Source organism: Pongo abelii, chromosome 7 (genome assembly GCF_028885655.2).
Source record: "Pongo abelii isolate AG06213 chromosome 7, NHGRI_mPonAbe1-v2.0_pri, whole genome shotgun sequence".
NCBI classification, from domain to species: Eukaryota; Metazoa; Chordata; class Mammalia; order Primates; family Hominidae; genus Pongo; species Pongo abelii.
In genome coordinates this window covers 85,260,683-85,287,398 of record NC_071992.2, presented here as the reverse complement: position 1 = coordinate 85,287,398, position 26,716 = coordinate 85,260,683, and the positions used below count along the sequence as shown (strand labels likewise).

At 38.6% G+C, this 26,716-nt stretch overlaps 1 protein-coding gene across 38 annotated transcripts in view; it reads left to right on the top strand.

Annotated features, from left to right (window-relative positions):
- Positions 1-26,716, top strand: part of NCOA2 (nuclear receptor coactivator 2) — a 295,898-nt gene that overhangs the window by 243,318 nt on the left and 25,864 nt on the right. For 32 of the 38 annotated variants that reach the window (XR_010141181.1, XR_010141177.1, XR_010141178.1 and 29 more), the window contains 6 exons: positions 1,803-1,950; positions 4,237-5,506; positions 12,986-13,196; positions 16,615-16,821; positions 20,038-20,253; positions 23,110-23,239. Coding sequence is in view for 17 of the 38 variants with exons in the window: in XM_054561747.2 (XP_054417722.1) it covers positions 1,803-1,950; positions 4,237-5,506; positions 12,986-13,196; positions 16,615-16,821; positions 20,038-20,253; positions 23,110-23,239 (2,182 nt within the window). In the remaining 21 variants the exon portion in view is untranslated. The remainder of the gene's footprint in view (positions 1-1,802; positions 1,951-4,236; positions 5,507-12,985; positions 13,197-16,614; positions 16,822-20,037; positions 20,254-23,109; positions 23,240-26,716) is intronic. The other 6 variants (XR_010141195.1, XR_010141196.1, XM_054561749.2 and 3 more) reach the window with 1 other exon arrangement.

The following is a 26,716-nucleotide window of genomic DNA, read 5'->3' as shown; positions in this document are numbered from 1 at the left end:
TTTTCTTTAAGTTTGAAAGAATACAAGGAAATAATGATGCTACATTGACAGAAATCAATATTTAACCTACTATTTCATTACATCTGGTTTAAAATAGGAAGAATAGTAATAACAAAAACTAAGAAACTGGCATAAGCAAACATGTTCAGCATCCTTGGGTCCTGAGTTTAATTCTTTGACAACCTGATTCCTTACAAAAGGATTTACACAGATGGACCAGGCACTGCACTAGATTTAAACAGATGGGACCCACTGGAAGGAAACCCGTATAGACATTTCAAACTTTTGAAATAGGTAGGATCAGGGATGATCAGTTACATTGAACAGAAATCTACTGCAAAGCATTGTTTAAAATGGAGGCACTTCTTAAATGTGTTCAGGTGCGTGCTCACAGATACTACTTTTCAGAGGTGTTGGATGTAGACCAAGAGGAAATGAAAATCTTTAGGGATCACAGCCAAGGTCAGGTAAAATTCTGAAATTATAAGCCATTGGAAGTATAAGTCTTACTATAAAAAATTACATTTATGTCATCTTTTAGACACTGTGCAAAGCAAGATACTCACGTGTTCAGTAATTCATTTTCAGTACTGCCACTTCAGACTAACATTGTGCAACAATTGATGGCAGAAAGTGAAACATAAATGTAGTATCTAACTGAAACTGCAGAGAGCAGTCATTAGACAAATTGCTTAAAGTGAAATTTTACCAAGAAATTAGAATCCACATTATATGTCAGCCTCTCTCTCTCTCTCTCTCTCTCTCTCTCTCTCTCTCTCTCTCTCTCACTTGTGGCAGTTTTGTGGCATGGTGAATACACATGGTTGCTTTAGGGGTAACTATTCAACCCACAAAATTTGTGCTGAGGATTATGTGGTAGCAACATAGTAGCCTTGTTAAAATGGTTTAAGAGGAACTAAATTCTATATCTTTTTTTTAAACTGAATTGAAATGTTCTTTTTTAATAGGTGGTATAAGACAGTTATAAAACATAGTAGCTTTAAAAGATAAATCTCAATTATTTTAAGAAAAATTATATTAACCTAGTTGATTTGTGTTATATTTTGTTATTGTCTTGAAAATGGAAACACTTGCCCCCTTATCTAAAAGTTAAACCGATTCCAGTGTCACTAAGATTTGCACTTTTATTGTTTCAGTTTTGTTTAGCCTTTTTTTCTCTGAATAGATTCTTCTGATTGTTTATCTTTTACCTCCTGTTGTCCTAACCACGTAAATAATACTTCTTACACAGTGAGAAACAGCACTGGGGGAGAGTAGTGTGTGAGATGATGGATTGAACAGTACGTAACTTCTAGATGAATATTCAGAGAATATATTAAATGTCATAAATTTTATTTTCATATTTGTATTAGTTTTACAGGGAAATTAAATTCATATTGTATACGTAAGAGATACCCTTATTGTATACATAAGAGAAAACATTGTGTTGTTTTCTACCATTTTAAGCAAATCATTGTAAAGCTTGTTTGAGCTGTTAAATGGTTTACACTGTTTTGTCGTAATAATAAAGATTTTAAGAACACAGTTTGAGGGTCCAGGCTCTTACTCCTTTTCATAAGAAAAACAGATAATTGAGGTTATTGGTATTTTGAGTGAAAAGTAAATGTGCATTTAAAATGTTATGTTTTAATCTCATAAAGTATTACTTATAACTCTTTAATATGCTGGTGGGAAACTATTATGAAACTTAATGAAGTTGATTACTCTTATTATGTCTTGTCCTCCCCGACCCCTCAATTTTTTTTTCTAAACTTGCCTTCTGTCCCCTTGCTTGCCTGCAGTACTGAGACAAGGATTGGCATTCAGTCAAATCTATCGTTTTTCCTTGTCTGATGGCACTCTTGTTGCTGCACAAACGAAGAGCAAACTCATCCGTTCTCAGACTACTAATGAACCTCAACTTGTAATATCTTTACATATGCTTCACAGGTAATCCTAGTTCTAAGAAGTCATTTTCCATTTCCAAGTTAAGAGGAGATATTACAAAAGCAGCAAATCATTTTAGAGCTTTGAGGATTTGTTAGACATTTCTTCTTATCAATTCCAGTAATGTAAAATATAAAATTAAATTGTTATTAGCTGTTGGCTAAAAGACAATTCATAATATAATTGGCCCTCTGTATCCATGGCTTCTGCATCCCAGGAGTCAACCAACCACAGATGGAAAATATTTGGGGGGAAAAAAAAAAAAAAATATATATATATATATATATATATATATATATAATGTTAAACTGTATTATTTGTATTATAACTATATTTACACTGTATCAGGTATTATAAGAAATTATTTCTAGAAATGATTTAAAGTATATAGGAGGATGTGTGTGGGTTATATGCAAAAATTATGCTATTTTATATCAGGGACTTGAGCATCCATGGATTTTAGTATCTGCGGCGTGGGGGCAGGGTGGAGGCTAGGACCAGTCCCCCATATAACCAAAGAACAACTGTACTGGCAAAGTAGGACTCTACTTTGAATTTTAGCCTTAACACTAGTGAATTGTAAAACCCAGCTGGAAGAACACAAGGCTAGCACTAAGTTTGCTTAGACATGATTGCCCATTACATTGAAAAAGGGAAATTTATTGATCAGCTCCCAGTAGCAACAAATGCAGGGCAGGAATATTGATGTCACTAGTATGATTTCTGCTCCTGTGTGTTTAAATGTACAACTTCTTTTTTTTTTTTTTTTTTTTTTTGAGGCAGAGTCTTGCTCTGTCTCCCAGACTGGAGTGCAGTGGCGTGATCTCAGCTCACTGCAACCTCTGCCTCTTGGGTTCAGGCAATTCTTGTGCCTCAGTCTCCTGAGTAGCTGTGATTACAGGCTTGTGCCAGCCTTGAGTGATCCTTCCAACTTGGCCTCCCAAATTGCTGGGATTACAGGTGTGGGCTACCACACCCAGCCTAAATCTAGAACTTTCTATGTATATATTTACAAATAATATTTTAGATTTTTGTTCTCAGGTTCAAATTAACTTCTCAACATTAGACCTTAAATTGAAGGGTAATAAACATTTTCATAAAAAAGTGAAGATAAAGAAATTGAATGTTGATTTTTAAATAAATGTCAAACCATATTGTCTTAGAGCACATATTTAGGAAAATGATTAAATTTCATTAGTTATCTAAATATTTATGCTTATGCTGTGGAAAACTTCATGAGGTCCTATCAGTAAATATATAACGTTGCTCTGGCTGAGGAGTTCCATTTTATCACATTTCTCAATTCACTATCTATTTAGGAGTAAAAAAATCAGGCAACTCTGTTTGCCAACTGTTAATAAATCTAACCTCAAACGGAAACAATTTGAAAGTGATTACAGATGTGGCAAATTTCACCCACCTAACCAAAAGCTGATGTTTGACAATTTGTGAAACCTGTTTTATTTGTATTTGTGAACACATTTGGTAACTCAAAAGTGACTGCCAAGGCTGTAAATTAAAGCTCACAGAACTTGCAAAATCATCTTGCTCAGAAAGCCTGCTTTTAGTCATTAGTAAGGAGATGGAATGGAGTTATCCAGAAGTAGAAGAATAAGATCCCAAACTAAAGTCACTCTGAACTTCCCTTCCCATGCTGTTGGCTCTGAGGTCTTGCTCTGACTTGGAGGGATGTGGGGTGAAGAGGTGAGTGGAAATCTGTTAAACAAGGTGATCTAATTCTAAACAGTTTTAGTAGCTATTAGTTCTAGAACTGGCAGAGTTTCTCTTAACAGTTAGGGGCAAGTTGTTTTCCCCTAAGCGTGTTTATCTTGAGCCAAGTAGTAAATATCGGAGCTCTGGGCTTACAGATGTGTCTATTGTTAGGAATTATAATCTCTGGAAAAAAAAAACTGAAGACAGCTCTACTCATTTCTTTAAGACAGTACAAGCTCTCAACTACTCATGAGAAAGATGTATTATGTAATTGGAACCCTGTTAATGTCTTGTCTAGTAAATGCAATTTAAATACAGTAGTAGTCAAATTTAAACACACCCCCTCTGTAAAACCAGACATCTTAATGAGTTGCCTGAAAAGCATCCCTCTTGGTCCAACACTGTACATGTTCAGTCTTGTCAATAATTGCAGATGATTTCAACAAAGTATTATCTATCCTTAAAATGTAGCCTGTTCTTTTAAGGTGAAGAGGCCATCTCATTTTTAAAAATTAATAACAACTTGCTAAGTATTTTTCCTGTTATCTTACATTTCTTTCTTTTCTCATTATACAGAGAGCAGAATGTGTGTGTGATGAATCCGGATCTGACTGGACAAACGATGGGGAAGCCACTGAATCCAATTAGCTCTAACAGCCCTGCCCATCAGGCCCTGTGCAGTGGGAACCCAGGTCAGGACATGACCCTCAGTAGCAATATAAATTTTCCCATAAATGGCCCAAAGGAACAAATGGGCATGCCCATGGGCAGGTTTGGTGGTTCTGGGGGAATGAACCATGTGTCAGGCATGCAAGCAACCACTCCTCAGGGTAGTAACTATGCACTCAAAATGAACAGCCCCTCACAAAGCAGCCCTGGCATGAATCCAGGACAGCCCACCTCCATGCTTTCACCAAGGCATCGCATGAGCCCTGGAGTGGCTGGCAGCCCTCGAATCCCACCCAGTCAGTTTTCCCCTGCAGGAAGCTTGCATTCCCCTGTGGGAGTTTGCAGCAGCACAGGAAATAGCCATAGTTATACCAACAGCTCCCTCAATGCACTTCAGGCCCTCAGCGAGGGGCACGGGGTCTCATTAGGGTCATCGTTGGCTTCACCAGACCTAAAAATGGGCAATTTGCAAAACTCCCCAGTTAATATGAATCCTCCCCCACTCAGCAAGATGGGAAGCTTGGACTCAAAAGACTGTTTTGGACTATATGGGGAGCCCTCTGAAGGTACAACTGGACAAGCAGAGAGCAGCTGCCATCCTGGAGAGCAAAAGGAAACAAATGACCCCAACCTGCCCCCGGCCGTGAGCAGTGAGAGAGCTGACGGGCAGAGCAGACTGCATGACAGCAAAGGGCAGACCAAACTCCTGCAGCTGCTGACCACCAAATCTGATCAGATGGAGCCTTCGCCCTTAGCCAGCTCTTTGTCGGATACAAACAAAGACTCCACAGGTAGTTTGCCTGGTTCCGGGTCTACACATGGAACCTCGCTCAAGGAGAAGCATAAAATTTTGCACAGACTCTTGCAGGACAGCAGTTCCCCTGTGGACTTGGCCAAGTTAACAGCAGAAGCCACAGGCAAAGACCTGAGCCAGGAGTCCAGCAGCACAGCTCCTGGATCAGAAGTGACTATTAAACAAGAGCCGGTGAGCCCCAAGAAGAAAGAGAATGCACTACTTCGCTATTTGCTAGATAAAGATGATACTAAAGATATTGGTTTACCAGAAATAACCCCCAAACTTGAGCGACTGGACAGTAAGACAGATCCTGCCAGTAACACAAAATTAATAGCAATGAAAACTGAGAAGGAGGAGATGAGCTTTGAGCCTGGTGACCAGGTAAGTTTTATCACGTCTTCTCGCAGGTGTACTAATCTGTATCCATCAAGGATTTTCTCCATAGGGGCATTTTGAAGTCTCAGGTGATTGGATAAAAGTAAGCTTTCTCCTTTGTTGTTCTTATCTTGAAACTCTCGCTGAAGCTGTGTGTTTCAAATACTCTGCTAGCAAAGAGTGACATTGTTATAGAACATAGGTGGGCAGGCCTTTTTTTGTGAGGACCAAATGTAAGTATTTTAGGCTTTGCAGGCCATATAGTGTCTGTCACAGCCATTCAAATCCACCATTGTAGTGCAAAAGCAGCCACAGACACTGTGTAAACAAACTTGAATGTGACTTTGCTCCGATAAAACATTGCTTATAGACACTGAAATTTGAATTTCATGGAATTATCATGTGTCACAAAATATGTAAAATGTTTTTAACCATTAAAAAATGTAAATTCATTCTTAGCTCATACAAAAACAAGATTTAGCCCACAGGCTGGTAGTAGTTTGCTGACCTCTGTTACAGAAGCTGCCTGAATTGGAGATAATCACTTCCTTGAAACTGGGCTTTGTCAGAACAGACGTAATTGAATTATTTCTTATTTACCTTTCTCTCTTTTTAAGATCAGAGTTTAACTGGTTTTGAAACCCAATGAAGGTCGTTCTACCTCTCTGTATTCTTAACTAAACTTCTGATTAATGCAAAAGAATTTCTTAGACCACTGGTATAAAAAATATTTAAGAGGGAAAGGGATAGTAGAAAGGAGAAAGAAAGGTTGAACTGATATTAGTACATCTGAGCCATGGTATGTAAATTCAAAACTAGAATAATAGGCTACATTATGTGCTCTTCTTGTCTGAAAAATAAGTTCCCTGAAAAAAATCCAGGATACCTTAAGTGATATTCAAAATAATTCTTACTTATACTTGACAAATTAAAATTGTATATATGTATGGTATACAACATGTTGTTTTGAAATACATATCCTAGAATGGCTAGATCAAGCTAATTAACAAATATATTACCTCACATACTTTTTGGGGTACAAACACTTAAAATCTATTAGTGATTTTCAGGCATATAATACATTGTTACTAACTGTAGCCACAGTGTTGTACAATAGATCTCTTGAACTTACTCTTCCTGGCTAACTGAAATTTGTATCCTTTGACCAACATCTCCTCAACCTTCTACCCCAAATCATTGTTGATAATCCTCTAAGGAGATAATGACATCACAGGGAAAAAGTAAGCTATTTTTGTTTATTAAAAAAACAACAGACTGAGTGAAGTGGCTCATGCTTCTAATCCCAACACTTTGGGAGGCCAAGGTGGAGGACTGCTTGAGGACAGGAGTTCAAGACCAGCCTGGGCAGCATGATGAAACCCCATCTCTAGAAAACATAAAAAATTAGCTTGGTGTGGTGGCATGCACCTGTAGTCTCAGCTACTCAGGAGGCTGAGGCTGCTTGAGCCCAGGAGTTGGATGCTGTAGTGAGCTATGATTGCACCACTGCACTCCAGCCTAGGCAATAGATTGAGACCCTGTCTCAAAAAATAAAAACCCATTTAAAGAAAACATGGGTTATTAACAGCCACAGTGACTTGGCATGAGACGTTTCCTGGGGAATCAATGATCCAAGACTTCACCCTAGCCATCACTTTTCTCTAGTCCCTGAATATGCCCTACACTTCTTATCTGTTCTTGGGTCATGATTGGTTAAGAAGTGAAGAAGCCAAGAGGGCCTTCCTACTTCAAATGGCTCAAGGTTTGTCCTTGAAATTTGTTTTGCAAGAGGATATTTCATGTGTCAGTGTCTTCAGTGGACGGAGAGAGGAAAAGCACACCCCTTGCTGTACCCTGGAGCTCTGCTGAGTCGGTAGAGCTAACCCAGAGGCAGGTCTGGGGTTGAGAGCCATCCTCAGGGAAGCTAAGGCCACACTTGCTCTTCTAGCTGGGCTCCATCTAGGCTTCTAAGCGCTTGGCTTCCTTATTTCTTTCACTTTGATGTCTCGACAGCTGCTACCATTCCTAAAGGTCAGATACAATTTTTCAAACCTTCATGTCCTTCACAAGGGAAGCAGAGCCAAATTACATAAACACCTTGAGTGATTAATCCTTAAACTTAGATGTTAGTGCAAGGTTCTATTAGCAGCTATTCCATAACACTGTAAAATCATTAAATGGGGAAACTGGTGTCTCAGCAGAAAATTAATAGCAATGTCTTGAATAAAGTGAAATGTAAAACCGTATTAACACCTGTAAGTGTTTTAATCTTTTGAGGTGTACTAGATTAGAATCTACACAGCTAGTGGCAGTCCAGAGTGGCAGGCACAGACAGTGGCACTCCGGTCTCTTGACATATGCTGGAGGGCAAGATGGTCTCCCTTAGCTTAGTGTCTAATGTGGCCAGGCCTTCCCTGTGTAAACAATTTATTTCTATCCCAGGCCTGATCTGAGGCCCTAGGGACTTAGAGGGTCAAGGAAAGGGGCCACTCTTTGGTATTTCTGTATTTATTTATGTGATTGCACTAACTTCAGACAAACTGACAAAAGAGGAGTTTTTAAAAAAGTCCTTGAGTCACTTGCAGTTTCAGGTTATTTATTTAGGAGAAATGTTTTTCTGATAAAAATTGTCTCACCTAGGAAACATAAAGTCCAGAGTATAATCAGCACAGATCTGTTTTTTTGGGTGAATCAAAAAGCAGTGTACACAGGCACACATGCATGTGCACACACACAGAGGCACATATAGTAAGTATATTTTTCTTAACGAAATCCAGTCTCTGGTCTCGCCCTCCCTTTACTCTCATGTAAAACTCCACCAGAAGTACTGCTTTAGAGCAATTTTAACATCAAAAACATTGCAGCTTGAAAAGTTACCACAGGAAGTGTGCATTACCTATATTTAGATCAAAGTTAGAATGACTTACTTTAAGAAAAAAACAATGATTCTTTCACCTCTTGCTCACCTTCACTATTTCCAAATACAGGTTAATTGTATCTCCTATTGATTGCTGTACAAACTTATTGAAGACTTTTCTTTCATTTCAAGGGAATACAATAAGTTATTTAGTGAGATAAACTATTAGTGAGTCTGAATTGCGCAGTTAACTGTCTTGTTATTTGGATTCAGAAAAGAGCCATTGACTGAGTGTGTGTTTAACCTATTACTAACTTATTAAGGACAGGAAGTACTTCGATGGTGCTATTATACCCAAAATAGCATTTTTTACCAGGCAGAGTGGTTAAACATTTGTTTCTACAGCATTTCCTAACCAACAGGAAACAGTAACAGAAAAATTTCCAATATGTTTACAGACTTTTAAGTTACATGCTTATTTACACAGTGGAACATGGTTGATACTTAACCAAACGATACTACTGGGTCCTTTCTAATGCTGCTGAGACACGTATGATAAGGGTTTGGAATTAATCTAGAAAGAATTTCTTCTTGGTATTTGACTCCATTAGAAAGGCAAACCATATTTTAAACTGATAGTGTCCTGAAAATTTCTCTCCAGATGTGGTAGAATTGTACTACCATTTCTTAACAACTTTGTGTTAGGCAAATATGGTAAAATTGTACTTTTTATTTAAAATATTTTGAAAAGATGCCTTGTAATTTATTAGAATACCGATGTTGTTTAAATGCTTGTGCTTTTTATATTTCCTGCAGAGAACAAGTTGATTTGACATGAAAAAATCCTAAAACCAGAAAAATGAAAAATTAAAGAAATCAAGTCTGATTTTCATTTTGTAGAACTTTTATAAAAATCTTTCTGACTCATTTTCTGCCTGAAATAGTTTAAACTAACAACTCAAATTGATGTGGCTAATTTGAGCATTCAAATAGATGCCTAAGCAAAACTTTGAAGTATCTTGGCAAAGCATTTTAAAGGAAGGCATTGATCTTTTTGTCTTGTAAAGAAATTGTGCCTAACAAAGTGGATAGAGACTAGAAGAACTTTTGATGAGAATTAAAGCCTACAAAAATTGAGGGGAGGAAATTCTTTAACAGAAACTTAATGTAATCAAATTTATTCCTTCCAAAACTTACATGAATACAGAAAAAAATTCTGTAGTCATCAAATGTTATTGTTAACCTGAGGGGTATAGATATTCTGAACTTTATCTCCTTGAAGAAGAACACGTAAAGTGAACTTATGACAATTAATGTTAAATGTGTACTCCATAAATTGACAAGGAATAAACACAGGCAAAGCAATATTATCTCTAGTTGGGAAAACTTCATAATGCATTTTTCAGATGCTAAGCTTGAATGAATTCAAATAGTGTTCATAGTTATAAGCCTTCATAGAACTACTTCCTTTTGATACTAAGAAGATCCTGAATGGCTTTCTTAAGAAAAATGTATTTAGGCCGGCGCGATGGCTCACACCTGTAATCCCAACACTTTGGGAAGCCAAGGCAGGCAGATCATCTGAGGTTGGGAGTTCAAGACCAGCCTAGCCAACATGGTGAAACCCCGTTTCTACTAAAAATACGAAAATGAGCCAGGTGTGTTTGTGCACACCTGTAGTTCCAGCTGTTGGGGAGGCTGAGGCAGGAGAATTGCTTGAACCTGGGAGGCAGAGGTTGCAGTGAGCCTAGATTACACCACTGCACTCCAGCCTGGGTGACAGAGTGAGACCTTGTCTCCAAAAAAAAAAAAAAAAAGGAAAAGTGTGAGTCTAGACTGTTCTTAATATATATTGTCAAAAGTTCCTTTTACATATGTCTGGGATTGGAAGCAAATATAAATGTATCCATTGAGAAATAACATACTTTACTTTTATTGTTTACATGGACCTATTTATTTTGGATATTTCTCTTAAAAGTAATCTGCAGAGCTTTCTCAAGAGGCAACTTATCACTTATTATAGCCCACCTCCCTCACCCCCACACATGGAGCTTCTACCTTTTAAAAATGCTCAACACAGGACAACGTTGTAGTAGGGAAACTGGTTTTCATAGAACAGATATAACCTCCGTTTATTAGAGCCTTTTTCTGATCTATCTTCATGACAAGTATAAGGAAATTTACCACACATTTTTATGAAACATTTTTCTGAAAAAGTAATGGAAATTATAGGAATTCCTATGAAAAAAATTACTGATTTGGGGAAGATTTTTTAAAGTATGTGTTAATATGATTAAAAGAATTCATCGTGTTGACTCAGTGCCCATTACTTAGTTCTAGGCGCTGTCCTTGGAGGGCAATCTATGTTTATACTGAGAATAACAGTTTATACCTTATGCATTCAGCAAAACATGATAAAGAAGATTACAGTAGAGTCAACTTTACATATGTATTTGAAGTACATAAAGTCAGTTTTATGTTCCTGGAAGAGCAGATGGTTATTAAATGGTTATTTCAGTAGTATGAGCAGTTTTGCCCACCATTGAACTCAATGAATACATGCCGTAGTGGAGTGATCATGAGGTGGGTGACATGACTTTGCTGGGTTTTGGTTCCCTTGTGGCTTTAATAGTGTGAACATGTACCTATGGGCTTTTTAAATGCAGTATGGCCCCTACATAAACTACTTCACTTAGGACTCAGCCAGAGAAATAGTAATTTGCTGCCACTCTGGAGGAAAGACTGTTGCCGTTGGAGGAGATAGTCAGTGCGGTGCCTTCCTACAGAGCTTTAAGGATCATTTGACCTGTCTGTGACTGTCCGTACTTTAGGATGCTAACTTTGGAACCCAGCTCTTAATTCATAACTAACTCTCCTGTATTAGATACCTCCCTCTTTTGTTACAATTGAGTGGCTAAACTAGCTAAAAATGGTCTTGTAATTGCTCTAACAATGCGTTAGGAAAATGGATCTCCTAATTATTGCTAAGCTAGTTGTCTCTGAGAAGAATCAAATAAAATCTCACTTCATTCTATTCTTCCTAACTTGAGAAATATTTCCAATCAAAAAACATCTCATATGGATGTTACATTTGCTGTAAGTTGCAAAAATCTTAGCATATCTAACCTCTGCATGGGGAGGAATTGTATGTAGGATAAAAATGTAAGCCATCCTGCTTTAAGTGTAACTCATTATTAGACGTACGCCATGTATTTCATTTGATTTGCCAGTGTAGATGAAAGGAATAGTTGTGGTCAAGGATTTAAAGTCCAATGACTGAGGAAACTAACTTATGTTTTCCACTTACACATCAAGAAAATCGTTCGTACTACTTTCTGCACTAGAAAGGAATCCTAGCATGCACTATCTGATTTTAAATATCTGGCACATAGATAGGTTATATTTAAAAGAATATCTGTAAAATCTAGAATAAATTCCAGTTTAGCTTCCTAGCAGAAAAGTGCTAAGTGTGAAATAGTAGTGATATTTAGCTTATGTTAGTGCCTGAATTTTTTTTTTTTTTTAATGGAAGAGAAAACTTAAAAACATTTTTTATGGCTTCTGTAGACAGGCACAGTGGCTCTCTCCTGTAATCCCAGCACTTTGGGAAGCTGAGGCAGGAGGATTGCTTGAGCTGAGAGACCAGCCTGGGCAACAAAATGAGACCCCCATCTCTAAAAAAAAAAAAAAAAAAAAAAAAAAATCAAAAAATTAGCCAGACGTGGTGGTGGTGCATTCCTGTGGTCCCAGCTACTAAGGAGGCTGAGGTGGCAGGATCACTTGAGCCCAGGAGATCAAGACTACAGGGATGAGTGTTTGCGCTACTGCATGCCAGTCTGGGTGACAGAGCAAGACCCTTTCTCAGAAAAAAAAAAGAAAGAAAACATTTTTATAGCTCCCGTATAATTAGGTTAATAGTGCTATGTTTGGGGGGCAACCAGTTTTTATCCTGCTTCCCTACCTTTGTCACCTAAGCTAGCAAAAGACTGGGAAAGTCATTGTCATTCAAAATTGAAAGTCCAAGCAGAAAAAAAGGACTACTCAAATTGAAAAGGCTTAGTTCATGGTTACTTCAAGCTTATTTTGCTTCTCTCTCCCCACCCCTGTGTTCTTTTAAAGATTAAAAAAAAAAAAAAAAAAAATCCTGAAGGGAAATGACTGTTAAATACTGATAGGGTGCAAATTTGGATTACATTATATGCCAGTTTTTTGTTGTTGTTGTTATTTCTTAGGGAGTTTTGACGATAAAACCTAGACCTGGACCGTAAGTGATAGTCTATTCATAATTAATTGGAAATATACATTCTCATAATTAATTGAATGCTAAGCATAAAATAAAGGATAATTTATAAATTGCCAATGAATCACAATGCTGGAAGAGAGCTTTCTTTCTAATTCAGCCATCTCTTTTTATAGATGAGGAAATTGAGGACCAAGAGATTAAATTACTTGTCCTTTGTTAACTTAATTTTTTAAAAGATGGTCAATTATCTGTTAGGCCTGTGGTATGCAGGAATCTACCTATTTTATTTGGCTGTGGTGTCTTATGGCAGTTAGGTCAATGATTGCAAATGGGCTTGTGGTGTCTACTCTTAGACTGGATAAACTCTTCTGTTTGTCAACTACAGCCTGGCAGTGAGCTGGACAACTTGGAGGAGATTTTGGATGATTTGCAGAATAGTCAATTACCACAGCTTTTCCCAGACACGAGGCCAGGCGCCCCTGCTGGATCAGTTGACAAGCAAGCCATCATCAATGACCTCATGCAACTCACAGCTGAAAACAGCCCTGTCACACCTATTGGAGCCCAGAAAACAGCACTGCGAATTTCACAGAGCAGTGAGTATGAGAAATGGCTGGTTATGCCAAGAAATTTCCATATAATCACTGTCAGAAACAGGGATTATTGAAGTCTGATGCAACCAGCTTAGTCACTTTAAGGTTTTTGTGATCAAATAGCACCATCTACTGTCCTGGTCTTTTGAAACAGTATTCAAAAGGGATCCTCCTGAGCATGGTTCTCTCACATTTTCTTGTGGGTTAATTTAATCGGCACTGGACAGGGAGACTGACCTACATTGATGAAGTTCTTCAACTGATTGTCATATTTCCCTTCATTTGAGTGACTGCCTTCAGACATGGAGTTTATCCTGGATTTTATGTGTTTAATAGACAATGAAATACTGAAATAGAGAATATTTGGGAACTATGCTGACTTTTTAGGGATAATACACTATTTAAAAATATTCTACTCTCCCAAACTGCTCAGCTGGTAGTAACAAAAAATAAATTTAAAAAATAATAATAAAATATTCTACTAAAGGTATTTATACATGAAAGGGCTACACACATTAAAAATCTTGCCCTATCTCAGGAATCTTCATATAAACATCACTTGACGTGGAACTTTATGTTTCTAAATGTATTCTAAGTTAAGTTGTCTGTTTAGAAAAAACATCTTTTATCTTTTCGTTTTAAAGTTTTGTAAGCTTAGGATAAACTTGTTTACTATGAACACTCAGTTTACAAACTTGATTAATACCTGAAGTTGTCTGATAGTTTTGAATGGAAGAAAGTATCTGTTATGTAGCAAGGCCATAATTTATGAAAGATAGATAACCTCTTCAGCGTTAAATTGGCAAAACAGAGTGATTTTTCCTTTTCAGATACAATTTGAGTCAATACCTGGCATTTGTTCTCAGATCAAAAATGGCAACCATCAGTCAAATCATAGAACATCTTTCATTACTAGGTCTTTTCTCAAGTGATTTCTGACCATTCTGAAATAGGAAATACAAAAGAAAGATGAGTTTGGGCCAGGCGTGGTGGTGGGCGCCTGTAATCCCAGCTACTCGGGAGGCTGAGGCAGGAGAATTGGTTGAACCCGGGAGGTGGAGGTTGCAGTGGTCCGAGATTGTGCCGCTGTACTCCAGCCTGGGCGACAGAGCGAGACTCCATCTCAGAACACACACACACACACACACACACACACACACACACACGAAAGATTTGCATGTGACCTCTCAAACCTCACTCTTTCTTGGGCAATGGAGAGTTAATTGTGGATCATGGGCGATCACGAAGTCGGAAGAGTTGAGACTTGGGTAAGAAACACACTAGACAGGCTGGGCGCAGTCGCACATGCCTGTAATCCCACCACTTGGGGAGGCCGAGGCAGGTTGATACCTGAGGTCAGGAGTTTGAGACCAGCCTGGCCAACATGGTGAAACCCCATCTCTACTACAAAAAATTTGCTGGGCATGATGGTGGGCGCCTATAATCCCAGCTACTTGGGAGGCTGAGGCAGGAGAATTGCTTGAACCCAGAAGGTGGAGGTTGCAGTGAGCTGAGATCATGCCATTGCACTCCAGCCTGGACAAGAGCGAAACTCAGTCTCAAAAAAAATACAGACACACTAGACAGTCCATGCTCATTAGCCCTAGGGGAGGTTATGAAGGACTGTGTAGAATTCATGGTTTCTCCTCTTTCTGTAGCTCCTGGTGGTATTCAGATTATTGATGGCAACCTGATAACCAAACCTGAGGAAGTCATGATTAAGCACGCACATAATTTCCATTCTCAGCCCTAATTTTTTAGAATATTTTATTTCTATCATTGATGGTTAAGAACTTTTTCTTTTAAATGTACTATTTCAGACTATGTTTATATAATTCAGGAAAATAAAGTACTTGATGTTATGTAGTAAGTTACTATAATTTGTAATATCTTAGTATTTTAAATTTAATAACATTAACAAATTATAGGTTGTCAGTGTGATGCTGGTCTCGTGCTTAGTACACAATAAATTCTTGTCAACTAGCTATAAAAATCATATCAAATCCAAATGTGTCTAGAATTTAAAGAAGCTGTACTTTGAAAAGTAAGCAGGGCCCTACAGCTTTAATTTAATACTGCTTTAGGCAACAGAGTTCACACTTAAAATTTCTAACTTCTAATGAGAGTAACCACTTTTAATCTAATTCTAATCCTAGGAAAGCCCAGTTAAGAAGTGATGTTCTAATATCCAAACCACATATGTATAGGTTTGGTGATGTATGTAAGAGATGTTTATAGCTTCATGGCTGTGAGAAAGCAGTACTCCTAAGTCTGAATATTATAACATGAAAAAAAATTGGTTTAATTAGCAAATACAGTTATATATTTGAAATTACTATTGGGAGCCAGACACGGTGGCTCATGCCTGTAATCCCAGCACTTTGGGGGGCCAAGGCAGGAGGATCACTTGAGGCAAGAAGTTTGAGACCACCTTAAGCAATATAGTGAGACACTGTCTCTACCAAAAAAATTTTAAAATTAGCCAGGCCTGGTGGTACTTACCTGTAGTCTTAGCTACTCAGAAGGCTGAGGCAAGAGGATCTCTTAACCTCTTCTTAAGCCCAGGAGTTAAAAGCTGCAGTTAACTACGATTTTGCTGCTACACTCCAGCCGGGGCAACAGAGTGAGACCCTGTATTTAAAAAAAAAAAAAAATGCTGGGCACAGTGGCTCAGGCCTGTAATCCCAGCACTTTGGGAGGCCGAGGCAGCTGGGTCACACGGTCAAGAGATCGAGACCATCCTGGCCAACATGGTGAAACCCCGTCTCTACTAAAAATACAAAAATTAGCTGGGCATGGTGGCATGGCTGTAGTCTCAGCTACTCGGGAGACTGAGGCAAGAGAATCGCTTGAACCCTAGAGTCAGAGGTTGCAGTGAGCCGAGATTGGGCCACTGCACTCCAGCCTCGAGACAGAGCAAGACTCCGTCTGGAAAAAAAAAAAAAAAAGAAAAAAGAAAAAGCCGGGCATGGTAGTGCACACCTATAATCCCATCTACTTGGGAGGCTGAAGCAGGAGAATCTCTTGAACCTCGGAGGCAGAGGTTGTTATGAGCCGAGATCGTGCCATTGCACTCTAGCTTGGGCAACAAGAGCGAAACTCTGTCTCAGAATAACAAAAGAGAGAGAGAATGAATACATTCATTTGGTATACGAAGGTATATGGTAAATAATATACATGTGTTTTTTTTTGTTTTGTTTTGCAAGATCATCAAGAATTAGAGACCGGTTGATTAGATCACACATCTATGCTTTGGGGTGCTGCATGTGTTTTTTGTCTGTGATTTTGTCTTTTATCTAGGTAGTTGGTCCCTGACGTGCATACCTTTGTCATTTTACAGACATTGTCCCTAAACACTATTGTTAATATTATTTTACATTATCCTATATTAACCTTCAATTTTCATTTGTTTTCTCCTTAGCTTTTAATAACCCACGACCAGGGCAACTGGGCAGGTTATTGCCAAACCAGAATTTACCACTTGACATCACATTGCAAAGCCCAACTGGTGCTGGACCTTTCCCACCAATCAGAAACAGTAGTCCCTACTCAGTGATACCTCAGCCAGGAATGATGGGTAATCAAGGGATGATAGGAAACCAAGGAAATTTAGGGAACAGTAGCACAGGTAAGGGGTCAAATGCACTGTTACTTTATCGGTGGGTTATTTAATTTAATGGTATATTTATCCACATCAAAGTAGTAGAATTTTTCAAGTGAACTTTTTATGTTAGAAAATAACATCTGAAAGTGAGAAAATTCTACAGATTTTCACTGTGAGAATGGCATGTGGGAAAGCCTTTTGGTGAGCTAACCATTTAATTCTGTGATTGTTACTTTTATGAGGTTTCTAACCATTAATCCTATAGCTGAGGCTTATTTCACTTCTATCCCAGTTACTGTTCTAGGCATTGCAGGGTATATATAAAATTATTCCAGGGATAGTTTACTGATACCCTAAAAACTTATGGATTGATTATTTGTGTTTGGAGAATTTCAGAATAAGAGCTTAAAATTCAACCAACCTTTTATACTTCTAGGTGATAAAATTCTTATTCCAAAAAGTACTAATTAAAAATAAAGAACTTTAAACAGTAATATGCCTGGCCTAATAGCTTTCAGATCTGGTCCCCGGCTCCCTTTTGAAGATGTAGGAAGTTGCCTGTGATCAGGTTTGGACATTGACCTGCTATAATTGCAGGTATCTGGCAATTTGCCTAGGCACATTTCCTAGGTAGTAGTCACTGTCTCAGTGGCCATTATATTCCCAAGCTTACATCCAGTTCAGATTGGAAGTCATTACAGTAGCACTGATTGCTGTTGCCACCACATCCACATCCTGTACCCTGTAACATATTTTTATTATGGATATAGCAGGATGCTGTTTTCTAATGCAGAGCTGCTCACAGTTTATAGCTTTCTTCCTCTGTCTCAATGAGTCACTAGAAACAAAGGCATGGAAAGAAATCTTGTAAGAAGAACTTACAGTGGTAGGTGTTTTAACTCTTGGTATTTTATTTTTAGCCAAGCTTGTATCCCTATACACACATTGAGTGCTGTTTAGACAGTTAACTGAATATGAGTTCAATTTAAGAGGAAGAAGTAGATTTTTAACTTTCTATTGTTTATAAGGAATTCATGGCAACTGTGAACTGTGCTGTATTAAGATAGCTTATTCCTTCAGCAAATATTTATTGGGTGCCTGCCACATGTGTCATGCACTGACTACTTCACTAATTATATAGTCATTTCATTAAATATTCAGTAAACAAAGATTAATTTAAAATTTAAGATAAATAAAATATTGATTTATTTAAAGTTCTATAAGAGAAAAAGGAGCCGTGATTTATTAAGGCTTATACAGAAGATACAAGAAGATATGAGTTCTTGTAGGAATCTTATGCAGGAATTTGAAAATAGGCCTGTATTAAAATCCGAGCAGCCAAGACAGCACTGGTGTCCAGGCTGTGAAGATCATACAGTACCCTCACGCTGTTTAAAAAAACACAGACTAGGCCAGGCATGGTGGCTCACACCTGTAATCCCAGCACTTTGGGAGGCCAAGGCGGGTGGATGACAAGGTCAGGAGTTCGAGACCATCCTGACCAACATGGTGAAACCTCATCTCCACTAAAAATACAAAAATTAAATGGGCATGGTGGCGTGCACTTGTAATCCCGGCTACTCAGGAGGCTGAGGCAGGAGAATCACTTGAACCCAGGAGGCGGAGGTTGTAGTGAGCCAAGATCGTGCCACTGCACTCCAGCCTGGGCGACAGAGCGAGACTCCATCTCAAAAAAAAAAAAAAACACAGACTGAGAGGGACTTTCCCAGTTATCATTGCAGTAATATTGTTGAATTATGGATCATTCTGTTTTTTGCTTTCTAGACTTTCTATAATCTTGTCATATTATTTAGATAACAGATTTTTTAAAAAATAAAATCCCTTTTTCCCATATTTTTCTGTAGTTCAAATCTAATTCTAAAATGGTTTTTAAAATATGTGTTAATAGAATACCCTTCTAACTTTTTATTTTAGTTTATTTTTGAGACAGAGTCTTACTCTGTCACCCAGGCTGGAGTAGCTCAATCACAGCTCACCACAGCCTCAACCTCCCAGGCTCAAGTGATCCTCCCACCTCAGCCTCCCGAGTAACTGGGACTCCAGGCATCTGCCACCACGCCCGGCTTATTTTTGTATTTTTTGTAGAGATGAGGCTTCTCCATGTTGCCCAGGCTGACCTCGAATTCCTGGGCTCAAGCAATCTGCCCACCTCAGCCTCCCTAAGTGCTGGGATTACAGACATGAGCCACTGCGCCTGGCCTCTTAACTTTTTAAAATCTAACTGACTACCTTTCACCCTTAATCATCACAGCACATTCTCATTTCGTAAGTGAAGAAACGCCCACAATGCATGTTCATTTGTTAAATATACCCCATTTTTAGTTGTTTATCGTAATTAAAGAAAATGAAAGCAGCCATATATTTGAAAGCAGAACCTTTACGTATCCATCATTAAACACTTCAAAATGAAGAGACCTCATTTGAAGAGTTTTCCCTTTAGAATATCAAGTCTTAGCAAATGTTTGGCCATTATCAGCATCCTGGGGGCCAGGCCAGGACAGAGCAAACACAGTCCTGCTTAGCAGCGTTACGCTCTTCTGTGTGGTCAGATAACTGTTAACACCTCAAAAAGGAAGGGATTTTTACAAATCTGTCCTAACCCATTCTAGGTCTGTATAGTCAGGAATACAGTGGATACAAGGCAAGGAACTCCATTCCCTTGGCTATGAAGAACTACAGTAAATATCAGAAAGATCTATAATTTCTCCATTACTTAGAGGCTACTCTTGGTCAGTTTTGAAGTATACCCTGAAGGAGACTTGAGGATAAAGTCTCATATAGACTTCAAGATATCTTCTATGATTATCGTTTATAATGAGAGTATTGATTATCAGTTTTTACCTTATTCCTCTTGGCCTCTACCTCCCTTTTGGAAAGTAAAGCATTGACGTGTATATCAGCTAATGTGATTCACTTCCTGAGGAAGGAAGTTGGGGTTATCCACACGCCACGGCACCTGTTTCCGAGTACAAGTGGGAACAATTTCAACAGCTTTTCTGAACTATAAAGAGTGGCAGGTCCATGTTATGAAAACTATGTAGTGATTGCCAATTATTATTTCTTAGCCAGGGTCCCACATCTGCCCAATGAGAACATTAGCTATTGGCTAAGTGTGAATTACAAAATGATTATTTTGTAGGGTAAGATCATCTGGTGTTCATACATGCTAAATATGTTTTCAGTTACTGCATCTCTCAGTTTTCTTTGCCTTGCATGCAGGAATGATTGGTAGCAGTGCTTCTCGGCCTACTATGCCATCTGGAGAATGGGCACCACAGAGTTCGGCTGTGAGAGTCACCTGTGCTGCTACCACCAGTGCCATGAACCGGCCAGTCCAAGGAGGTATGATTCGGAACCCAGCAGCCAGCATCCCCATGAGGCCCAGCAGCCAGCCTGGCCAAAGACAGACGCTTCAGTCTCAGGTCATGAATATAGGTAAGGTGGCTCTAGTGCTGTTTGCTTTTAACTTTTATGCTCTCTTAGAAAAGAGGGTCAGCTTCATAAGTTCTTTCAAGACATGCTTCTTATGGGCATTTTAGATAATCCTCCCATAAAGCTGCCGTAAGTGGGATTTTGCTGGAACTCTGTATGGAATCAGAATCTCAAAGGTTCTCCAGTCATATAAGAGACCCAACTACCTTTGAGATGTTTTATTTTTATTAAATTACCTAATTTCAACTTTGGGGGAGAAATGAATTATAATGTCACACTATTAATAAAGAAATAGGCCAGGCGCGGTGGCTCACACTTGTAATCCCAGCACTTTGGGAGGCCGAGGCAGGAGGATCACTTAAGGTCAGGAGTTCGAGACCAGCCTGGCCAACATGGTGAAAACCCATCTCTACTAAAATTATAAAAATTAGCTGGGTGTGGTGGTGGGCATCTGTAACCCCAGCTACTCAGGATGCTGAGGCAGGAGAATCACTTGAACCCGGGAGGTGGAGGCTGCATTGAGCCAAGATGACACCACTGCACTCAAGCCTGGGCAACAGAGCAAGACTCTGTCTCAAAAAAAAAAAAAAAAAAAAAAACTTAGGTGGTACAGCAGTAGTTTCTAACTCTGTGTGTGATCATCAGAACAATATCAGGAACTTCAAATGCAGATTCCTGGGCCACCACCTAGACTACTAAATCAGACTCTCCCAGGCCCTCGCTGAAGTTTGCAAGGTCTTATAGAACATCTCACAGAATGTGAGGATTACTAGAATTCTATTTGGAGACAGTTCACATATTATTAAAATTGATGGTCTGATACATCATATGATACCATTTATATGAAATGTCCAGAATGAGCAAATCTGTAGAGACAGAAAGTACAGTAGTGGTTACCTAGGGCCAGGAGTCGTGGGGAGGGGCTCAGGTAGGAAGTAGGGAGTGACTCCTAATGAGTAATGGGTTTCTTTTTGGGGGAATGAAAGTGTTCTGAAGTTGATTGTGGTATGATGGTTGTACAACTCTGAATATACTAAAACTCATTGTACACTTTAAATAGGTGAATTGTATGTTATATGAATTATCTCTCAGTAAAGCTGTTATATTTTAAAAATTAATGGTCTGTACAACTCGTACTTGAGATTATTTCCTTTATCATTGACATGTTAGCCCTCCTCTTGTACATTAGCATAATTCCAATAAGTTAATGTTTATGTTCTTTTCATATACTTAGATATTGCACAATGAGGAAGAGTTAAATAATTCACAAAAAGATGCCAGGCACTATGGGAGGCTGAGGTAGGCAGATCACTTGAGGTCAGGAGTTCGAGACCAGCCTGGCCAACATGGTAAAACCCAGTCTCTGCTAAAAATACAAAAATTAGCCGGGGGTGGTGGCGCTTACCTGTAATCCCAGCTACTCAGGAGGTTGATGTAGGGGAGTCGCTTGAACCCGGGAGGCAGAGGTTGCAGTGAGCTGTGACCGCAACACTGCATTCCAGCCTGGGCAACAGAGTGAGACTCCTTCTCAAAAAAAAAAAAGATGCCAGGGTTGTTTTGACAAGACAGTGTAGAGTTTTCATCCTAACTTGGCATTAGTTTTCTTACCTATTTAATTGTTCAGCATATTTTGGCTTATTGTTTCTCAGAGATGGCATTTATATTGCCTTACTACATTGAATGTACTTAATGAGTGATTCTCCAACATAAATTTGTATAATTTGACAGCATGAAAAATGCTAAAAACTGATTTCTCTGCAAAATTAAATGAGAAATTTAAAAAATATTTATTGATTAAAAATCATAGTAGTGAGTACCTTATATCCAGAAATGTAATTTATTGTCAGTCTTCACTGAAGAGCATCTGGCTCTTGAGCTGGAAATACGGCTCTATAAGCTTTATTGTATAGCTGAGTTTCTCTGATTTTTAATAAACTCCAAAAGCTATTAATTCAACAGAAAATTAACTTTTGGAATGGAATACAGGTCTACAGATAATGATGATAATATAATTTTTAAAAGCTCATCTCATCCATTGGCTTTAAAGCCTTTCAAAGAACTTCGGAGAAAGAGCGCTTGTGGGTTGTCTTGGCCTCCTTTCTGCTCTGCTCTTGCTCTGGTAGGGGAGCCGGCTGAAGTACAGTTAGTCGACGTTCAGGAGCCAGCAGTCTCGACATGCTTCCTAGAAACATGGTGCAGCACCCTAATTCCCAGTCAGAGAGTCTGCAAGGCCAAAACTATTTTCATACTAATCCTAAAACACTGTTGGCTTCTTCACTCTTACTATCGCCCAAGCGTATGGTAGAGTTTTCCAGAAATTTTACATGCTATATGATATCACAGAAGATGAAATGCGAAAACAGAAGATTTCACTCTATTCCATTAACCCAGGCATTAAAGCTATTTGCAGAAATGTAAAACAATGCCAATAAAAGAATTTTTTAAAGTTTGCATTCAAAAATCTTATTCCACTCACTTGGATCTAGAAAAAAAATCTTTTATATTAACATATAATTCATTTATTGTGATTTTTAAGTGAATCTACACTTTTTTCTACTTCTCAATTTCAATTTCCAATACAGTAAATATCAGTAAGATATAACGCACATGAATAAAAACTTTTTTGAGTATTTAGAGTCTTAAATGCTAAAGGTATAGAACTGCTTGTCTAGATATTCTCTGAAGTGGCCTTCATATTTATTGACTTCTATTTCAGAATCAGAATTTTATCTTCTTATATTCACCTAGTTAATTATTACTGCTTCTGTGTTTTCCTTTTTTCATAAACCAGACATTTCATAGCAGAAATAAATGCTCCCTTGATTAAAGATGTAAGATTTTTTTCTTCTCCCTTTCTAGGGCCATCTGAATTAGAGATGAACATGGGGGGACCTCAGTATAGCCAACAACAAGCTCCTCCAAATCAGACTGCCCCATGGCCTGAAAGCATCCTGCCTATAGACCAGGCGTCTTTTGCCGGCCAAAACAGGTGAGTCCTCAGCACCTAGGGTAGCCAGTTATTTTATACCTGTCCAGAAATTAATCTTTTCCTTTTGAGTAGTCAGTGCCTGACCAGTTTTCATTTATTGGTACTATATTATCTACTATGCAGTGCATGAAGAGGAGGGGTGAATCCAGAAATCAGTATGACCTAGGACATGCCTTTAAAGGAGTTACAAATTAAATGGAAAATAAAATATGTATGCTGATAACTGTAATATTGAGGGGTAGTGTGCAGTATAAAAATCATAAGCCATGTTTCAGAAGATCATCCAACCAGGATGCTTGGAGAAGGCTTCAGAATCTTGAAGAAAAGGTCTCATTTCAGATGGCAGAGATGACAGGAAGCCAGTCCAGCTGGTAAAAGCTGCACATCACAGGGCCAGAGTAAGGATTGCTGTAAGTAGAATTGAGGCAGTGGGTGACAGGAAGAACCTCTGGCAGGCGGTGTGGCTCGTCCCAAACTGGCTGCCAAGGGCGGTGGTAGGCGCACACTGTGTAGACAGGGAAGCATGCCCCAGGTAGATAGCCATTGCTTTCGCACTTGGAGCTGCTGTCATACTTGGAGGTGGTGGTTTCTCACAGTCCATCTTGTTCTTTGATTCTGATTTCATGACATCAGTGAATGGTAGGCTATTTCTAGATATGTTTATTTGATATGTTAGAAACCCACCCATTTCCGTGGAAACTTGAATATAACACAGGACAAATGTATAATAATTAAATCCACCACCTGATAGTTGTTTTTGGATGAAATGTCAAAGATTAGTTTTTAGGAAGAACTAGACCCAAAATTAGGATTTTTAGTGTTGCCCAAACAGGAGGAGAGTTCTCTTAAAACAAAAATGGAGCTGGGCGTGGTGGCTCATGCCTATAATCCCAGCACTTTGGGAGGTTGAGGTGGGCAGATCACCTTAGGTCAGGAGTTTGAGACCAGCCTGACCAACGTGGAGAAACCCTGTCTCTACTAAAAATACAAAAAAAATTAGCTGGGTGTGGTGGTGCATGCCTATAATCTCAGATACTCGGGAGGCTGAGGCAGGAGAATCGCTTGAACCCGGAAGGCAGAGGTTGTGGTGAGCCAAGACTGCACCATTGCACTCCAGCCTGGGCAACAAGAGCGAAACTCCAGTAATAGAGTCAGCATGTTAAGTTTGCTGTGCAAGTGTCTGTGACTCAGCACTACCCTAGCATGTTGTTGTTTCTGTTACCATCAGTTAGGTTTTTTGCATAAGCACTGTGTGGACAAAACATTTTCATTACGTTTAAAGTTATTTCAGTTTTTCTAGCTACTCTCACATTTTTATTTTAAATAATTCAGTGTGGAAGAAACAACCAGCTTTATGGTAATCTTATTGTCATAGAAATTCAGAAGTAATGGGTAATAAAGGTTCTAACCATGTCTCTCTTTTGAAATAAAAGAAGAGCAGTGCTTTTTAAAAATCCCCTTTATAAGCATCACAGTTAATATTTAGGAACATGTTTTTTAACATTTTATGAATCCAGCATTAGTTTATGTATACATTTCAAAAAGATAGTAGTTTAGCCCTTAAATCTTTAACGTTCACGTATTCATTTATTTATAGCTAATTTCCACTTTTAGTTCCATTATGGGTTTTTGGGGTTTTTTTTCCTTCATTCATCTGGTATGTAAAAGAGATCTTTATAATATAGCCAAAAATTTATAGATGACTTTTCAAAGATTTCTGTTGGTTTTATTAAAGGGGTTTTCTCTTGAAATACAATAGCTGTCTTTCATGAAAGACTTCCTTTTGCATTAAGTTCACAATTTGGTGGATTTTTGTTTTGTTTTTTTGTTTTGAGACAGAGTCTCACTTTGTTGCCCAGGCTGGAGTGCAGTAGTGTGGTCTCAGCTCACTGCAACCTCCACCTCCTGGGTTCAAGTGATTCTCCTCCGTCAGCCTCCTGAGTAGCTGGGATTACAGGTGCCCAGCTAATTTTTGTATTTATAGTAGAGACAGGCTTTTGCCGTGTTGGCCAGGCTGGTCTCGAACTCCTGACTTCAGGTAATCCACCTGCCTCAGCCTCCCAAAGTGCTGGGATTATAGGTGTGAGCCACTGCACCCAGCCTAAGTTCACAATTTTAATTTGATTTTCTCCTGTTTGAAATGTATCTCTAAGTAAGGTTTCTTTTGTTGACTATTTCTCATCATTCAGTAGCTGCTGCTTTTTTGCAGAATTTTGAAAATACTTTTGAAAAGTGAAGAAATGGTAATGTTATGGTTTCTCAATCAAGTGCTGAGAATTTGACCTAATTCTCCTTCTTAGTCCCATACTTAATGACTTACTAGTCCATAAATAAACGTGTAGACTTTAAGGTTTGGGATTTCCATTGATTATGGATCTCTCTCTGCTTGTTTATTACTTATTATTTTGCACCAGCCTGGGGCCTGTGTGTGTTTTTCCCTGTATTACTCTGAATTCTATTCTCGTCTTAATATTATATTTATCTGTCAGATGCTTTCTAGGTTGTAACTATATGTAATTGCCCAAAATGTAGGAAAATAATTTCTTTGTTGTGTTAGTGGCCATTTATAAAGTTCGGATTGAGAGTCTGGATCAGTATTTTTTCTGTAAGCAAGCATATTATGACATCTCTAAGGGAAGTGATATCACTCATGCCCAAATTTATAACACCAAGCCACAAGGCAGTATGTATTTCTGAATATAAAAGTGGTTTTTAATGTATTGTAGCTCAGCCAAATCAGGAACCTTTTGTTTTCATCCACTAGAAACTTACTGCACCTATACTGTGTTTATGTTCAAGCACTGGGCCAAAAAGAGGTAGAGGATGCAATGCTTGCCCCGTGTGAGCATTTTAACGTAAATTGTTAGTATCGATTCAGCATAGCACAGTAAGTGGTTTAATGCTGAGAGGAGAAAGCGGGGCGGTCTATGAGGAGATGGGTGGCACCCCAATGGAAAGTAGACCCTCAGCTGGAGAAGAGCGTGGGAAGGATGGGGTAAATGTCAAGGTCTTGGTTTTCTGGTGGTATGTGTAGCATCTTTTGGAGAAAGATCAACTGCGCATGGTAGCTGGGGCTCACAGGGAAGGCATGAACATTAAGTTTGGGAAGGTTAGGCGTTACCCACCACCACTACCACCCTATTCCAGGGGCGTTTTCCTGGGAGAGCTGAAGAACCACATAAGAATTCTGAGTAGGGCCTGTTCGCTCAGTAAAGTGTGCTTTGGGAATGGGAACCTGAGAGCGTCATATTAGAATCAGAGACACCATGCAAGCAGGAAAGTTGTTGGGAAAGTGTCCCGAGAGTCCCAACTTGTGTTGAAGAGGGCCTTGACCAAAGTGGGATGGCCTGGAGGCACTGTTTAACTTTTTAATCTCTGCATTTATTTGGGGTTTTTTTAATTAAAAAAGAAAAGCATGTAACAAAAAGTGATTTTATGATGTAGGAAATTGTTTAAATTCAAATGATTGTTTTAGTT